General features: G+C 38.6%; 1 protein-coding gene across 1 annotated transcript; it reads right to left on the bottom strand.

The window, feature by feature from the left end:
* Positions 1-4,551: 4,551 nt before the first annotated feature.
* On the bottom strand, positions 4,552-5,520 carry LOC107502725 (olfactory receptor 13C7-like). The gene has a single exon (XM_016130191.2). The coding sequence runs from the start codon at positions 5,506-5,508 to the stop codon at positions 4,552-4,554; it is 957 nt and encodes a 318-aa protein (XP_015985677.2). The 5' UTR covers positions 5,509-5,520.
* Positions 5,521-6,220: the final 700 nt, after the last annotated feature.

The following is a 6,220-nucleotide window of genomic DNA, read 5'->3' as shown; positions in this document are numbered from 1 at the left end:
GCCCGTGACCACCAATAAACTACTAATTTGTACTTCTTTAACCCTTCACTGCTTCTTTCCAGCCCTCCACTTCCCTCCCCTCTTGCCATTTCCAGATTTTCCTCTATATATGTGAGTCTGTTTTCAATTAGTTTGTTCTTTTTGTTGCTTAGATTCTGCATATAAGTGAAATCATATGGTATTTATCTTTCTCAGTCAGACTTATTTCACTCATCATAATAACCTCTAGGTTCATCCATGCATTGCAAATGGTAGGATTTTTTTTTATGGTTGAGTAATATTCTATTGTATATATGTACCATAAGTTCTTTATCCAATCATCTGTTGATGGGCATTTAGGTTGCTTCCATATCATGCCTATTATAAATAGTGGTGCCATGAACATAGGGATGCATAGATCTTTATGAATTATTGTTTTGGTTTTCTTTGGATATACACCCAGAAGTGCAATTGCTAAGTCAAAATGTAGATCCATTTTTAATTTTTTGAGGAACCTCCAGACTGTTTTCCATAGTGACTGTACCAATTTGCAGTCCTGCTGTGTGTGAGGGTTCTCTTTTCTCCACATCCTCACCAACACTTGTTCTTTGTCTTATTGATGATAGCCATTCTGATAGGTGTGAGGTGATAGCTCATTGTGGTTTTAATTTGCACTTCTCTGATGATTAGTGACCTTGAGCATTTTTTCATATGTCTATTGGCCATCTATATTTCCTCTTTGGAGAAATATCTATTCAGGTCTTCTGTCCATTTTTTAATTGGATTGTTTTATTGTCATTTTTGTTGAGCTGTATGAGTTCTTTATATATCTTAGATATTAACCCCTTATCAGATGTATCATAAGCAAATATCTTCTCCCATTCGGTAGTTTGTCTTTTCATTTTGTTGATGGTTTCCTTTGCTGTGTAAAACCTTTTTCAATTTGATGTAGTCCCATTTGTTTATTTTTTATTTTGTTCCCTTGCCTGAGGAGATATGTCCAAAAAGAAATTACTAGTAGCAATATCACAGAGATTATTGCCTATGTTTTCTTCTAGAGGTTTTATGGCTTTGGGTCTTATATTTAAGTCTTTGATCCATTTTGAATCTATTCTTGTATACGGTGTAAGAAGGTGGTCCAGTTTGTCTGTCTGTCTGTTTGTTTATTTTGCATATATCTCTCCAATTTTCCTAACACCACTTAGTGAAGAGACTGTTTTTACCCCATTATATATTTTTGCCTTCTTTCTCATAGAGTAATTGACCATATAAGTGAGGCCTTATTTTTGGGCTCTCTATTCTCTTTTATTGATCTCTAAATTTGTTTTCATGCTAGTACCATACCATTTTGATTATTATGGCTTTGTAGGACAGCTTGAAATCAGGGAGTGTGATACCTCCCACTTTGTTCTTTCTCAAAATTTCTTTGGTTATTCAATGTCTTTTGTGGTTCCATATAAATTTTAGGATTAGTCGTACTAGTTCTGAGAAGAATGCATTTGGTATTTTGATAAGGATTGCATTCAATCTGTATATTGTTTTAGATAGTAAGGACATTTTAACAATAGTAATCCTTCTACTCCGCAAGCATGGTAAATCCTTCCATTTATTTGTATCCTCTTTAATTTCTTTCTTTAGTGTCTTATAGTTTTCAGAGTACAAGACTTTCAAATCTTTGGTTAAATTTATCCCTAGGTATTTTATTCTTTTTGATGCAATTGTGAATGAGATTATTTTCTTAATTTCTTCTCCTAATCATTCTTTATTAGTGTATAGAAATGCAACAGATTTCTGTATATTGACTTAGCTGTATTTTCAAAAGTACATCATTCTTCTGGGCTAGCCACTTCTGGATGGTACCATACATGGATCCCATAATCATGATTCCACAACTACACTTACTTTGCTAAATGTGTCCCTTGGTCTGATGAGATGTTATGCAAGAGCACATGTCATTAATCAAACTCTCCATTAATTTTAGATGGTGATGTTGGCTAAATCTCTGCAGAGAGGAAAGGCAACCCATAGTCAGAAGAGGTGTTAATTTAGGTCAAGGTGAATCCCTACCCCTTCCATACTGGAAATTATCTAATGCAGTCGACGTACTGCCAAGTGACTCATTAGCCTCTTCGAATGAAGATTGGTCTCTGTTTATGATAGTTTGAACAATTAACTGCTAAAGTAGCTATATCAGCCTTACCGAGTGAACACCCCTATTGTTTAGACCATAGATAGCCTCCTGCAATCATGACTACTGTGTTCATTGTACCAGCAATAGAGGCTGGATGGCACCAACTCTGTGAATCATTCTATTCAGTTGTTGAGCCTAATGGGGAAGATGGAGGCTTGGAAGAAGTGCCTGGTACATGGACAGCTAAGGAGGTGAGAGAAACCTAACTCAGCTTCAAGTAATAAAATACTGTTATAAGACAGCATTGGTCTGTTTTGTTGAGAGACTTTCCACTAGAGAAATGAACCACTTGTCCAGGGAAACTCAAAGGGGCAGGGCCTGAGATACCTAGTACATCCACTTCTTGTGTGGATGAATATACCTTAGCTTCTTCAGGAACAGAGGACATACTCATGGTCACCCGGTTCTGCATGAAATTGCAGGAACTTGAACCTAGACCTTCTGCATCACATCAACCCCTGGACATTTTCCAAATTTACAGGTAACATAATACACAGAGGACAAAGCCACTGTAGCAGTAAGGGAATAATTGATTATAAGAAGCACTACATATTGATTTCAGAATAATCATTTCAAAACTAATTTCTCTAAGACTTCTAGCATGCATGATATCCTGGCACTCTGTTTGCACATGGCATATGAAAAAGAATGGCTATTCTATACAAGTTAATAATCATATTATGTGTGATTTTGTTGTTCCCCTCAAAGAAAAGAACTTAATCTGCATTAGTAAAAATTAGAGCCCAGTATAATAATATAAGGGGTCCTTTAGAAGCAAAAGAGCAGGAATGTGGCCAGATCGAGGGAAAAACAGGAACCAAGAACTGGAACACATGAGGTTGCCTTCATCATCTCTCATCTCTGCTCTTTGGTTGTTCCTTCTTTCCTCTTTGCAGACTTGGTTTCTCTTTACCTCCCTAGTACACGTAGTCAAATATAATTACTGCATAGCTCCCAAGTTTGCATATTACGGATCCAGGGCTTGCTCCCTGAGTATTAATGATAATCCCCAAAACTTGGCAGAAAGAACCTGATTGGTCTAGGTAGGGTCAGTGTCACACAGCAAGAACATAAGTGCCTCATCTTTGTGTATGAGGAAGAGGGATGACTGAGGAAAATGCCCGGAGAAATAAGATTGTTGTCTCATAAGCTAGAAAGCCAACAAAAAAGGTGCTACAATAATAAATTGGAACTTATTCAGTTAAGTGAGGTATTGAATTCTGTCTTCAAGTGTCATAAGGCTTCCTTAGAGGAGTTTTTTAAAAACAGATTTTATTAATAAAAAAAATATTCATTTATTGATTGGGAGGTTATTCTTTGCTATCCATGAAGAAATGTTAACAAAGAAAAATGTTATTCTTTGTACATTTTTATGTATGTACATGGCTCATTTTAATTTAATCCTATGACAACTCCATGGGGTTGGTTTAATTATCAGGAAACCCAGGGTATGCAGGATTAAGTAGTTTTTTGAATGTGCCTAAAGTTACACAGGCAGAGGTACCAACTCATCAGTTTGGCTCCAAGTTCTATGCTCTTATTTACAAGGATAATTACAAGTAAATTTTTAGTATTTAGTGCCAGTGTCCAAATCCTGAAGAGACTGATTTTGACCATTGGGGTCTAGATAGTAGCAAAAATTACTTCCAGGAAATTGAAGGGATTCAGAATATAAACTATGCATATAGAAATGATATATTTAAATGGAGACTGCTGGAAATTTTATTCTTGGCCTAGAATATATGGAGTTTGATTAGCATTGACACAAACTTTTCCTCCACAAATTTAGGAATAGGCATGCTCCATCCACAGTAAGAGAAGAAGAAATTTTCCCAAATTAGCTCTAGGATATTAAGCAGGAAATAACTCAACTAGAAACACTCTGAGCTCCTGTAGTCAAAGACCGGTTAGACAGAATCATTTGGCATGTCATGGTGTTGATAATTTTCCAAAATGCAGATTACTTTTTAGTTTAGAAACCTTAACACACTGTCACACTCCCCATTACACAGTAGAGCAGAAAACAATGGAATTGTCACATACAAATTATAGCTAATCTGCACATGAACAACAACAAAAAAGTATATATTTTTTTACGAAGCCTTAATTTTATTGCTTGTTTTTTCAGAATAAAAATAAACTTTAATAGTGACTTATCCTTGGTTCTAGGTGATTTATCACAACGCTTTCTTCATTCTAAAGAGCTGATGTTATATTGTCAATCACTCAGGAAAGCTCTGTCCAGATGTGCATTTTTTGAGCAGTTTTGTAATGAAACTGATGTGTGGGACCATCAGGCAAGTCTATGCTTATCGTGTGGTCATTTCCTAGGGGATCCCCTGGGTGCACAGAATCACAAGATACACTACTTCCTCCCACTGTCATTGGGCTAAGCATTTCTGACTCACTAAGTTCTTCATAGCAACCTTTACATCCTTATTTCTGAGGCTGTAGATGATAGGATTGAGCATGGGAGTCAGCACTCCATAGAAGAGGGAGATGAGTTTGTCTGAAACATCCTGCTTGTCTGCCCCCAGGGAGTCCTTTGATTTGGGTTTTGCATACATGAAAAGAATAGTCCCATAGAAGATGACCACCACAGTAAGATGTGCAGAACAGGTAGAGAAGGCCTTTCGCCGGCCCTCAGCTGAGGGAATCCTCAGGATAGTGGTGAGGATGAAGATGTAGGAGACAAAGATGAACAGAACTGGAACCCCCAGGAAGATCACATTGGCCACCCCCATACTGATTACATTGATGGAGATGTCAGCACAGGCTAATTTCAGGACAGCCAGGATCTCACAGGTGAAGTGGTTGATGACGTTGTCCCCACAGAAGGGTAATTGTACTGCAAGAGACATCTGTACCAAGGAGTTGACTCCACCAGCCAGCCAGGAGCTGACAGCCATGGGCACATAGGCAGACTTGCTCATGACCATGGGGTACCTCAGGGGGTTGCAGATGGCCACGTAGCGATCAAACGCCATCATGCCCAGAAGCACACACTCTGTGGCTCCCATTGCAAAGGAGAGAAACATCTGCATGACACAGCCTGAGAAAGAGATGGTTTTCCTGGGAGTGAGAAAGCCATCCAGGACTAGAGGGATAGAAGAGGTTGTGTAGCAAATGTCCAGGAAGGAGAGGTTCCCCAAGAAGAAGTACATGGGCGTGTGCAGATGGGAGTCAAAAATAGTCACTAGGATGAGGACCCCATTGCCCAGGAGTATCACCAGGTACATCAGCAGGATGAGCACAAAGAACATTTTCTCCAGCTTTGGCTGATCTGACAGCCCCAGCAAAACAAATCTTGCCACAACAGATTGGTTGACCATTTCCATTTTAAATTCTCTCTTCTGCCCTTAGGAAACCGAGGACAGCAAACACATGTTTATGGGGATCAATATGTGAGGATTACAATGAGATGCTTCCAGAACTTATAATTAAATGTGCCCTTTAACACACCAACTTGTAATATCAGAGTCTAAGGGCTAAAATCCACTGTCTACTGAAGATACCTTAAAAATCAGGATATATGACATCGAAAGGGGGAAAAGCACACTTTAGAAATCTAATCAAACCATGCTGTGTAAAAAGAATTTTGGCCAGATCAATAGTGTTAACACACTTGAAGGAAGGGATATGTAAGGATGAACCTACATGGGGACCATAAAACAGAAACCCAGAAGGTCCAGCTCTGACTGGCTCTTTTGGCCAGTCCTGCCTGTCCTCAAATTATCCCTGCTGTGTCCTTGGGGACTTCAGGCTGTCATACTCAATGACGCTAACTGCTTAAATCACCTCACTGGCTCTAATTCTGTGCTTTTATAATAATTTTCTGATGGCAATTTAGCTCCATGTGGAATCCAATAGGAAGGAATTTGATGAGCAGAGGCCAGGAAGGTTAAGGTCTGCCTAGCATTTACATTTGTTCCTTTTTGCCTGGTTTATATTTCATTTCTTATGAGTTTGGTTGGTGATCCCCCTTTGTGAAACTGCCAATAAAAAGTTTCTGGCCAATAGGCCATGGAGACCCTAACAGAAGCACTTCCA

This window comes from Rousettus aegyptiacus, unplaced genomic scaffold (assembly GCF_014176215.1).
Source record: "Rousettus aegyptiacus isolate mRouAeg1 unplaced genomic scaffold, mRouAeg1.p scaffold_m13_p_3, whole genome shotgun sequence".
NCBI lineage: Eukaryota > Metazoa > Chordata > Mammalia > Chiroptera > Pteropodidae > Rousettus > Rousettus aegyptiacus.
This window is presented reverse-complemented; position numbering and strand designations above follow the sequence as displayed.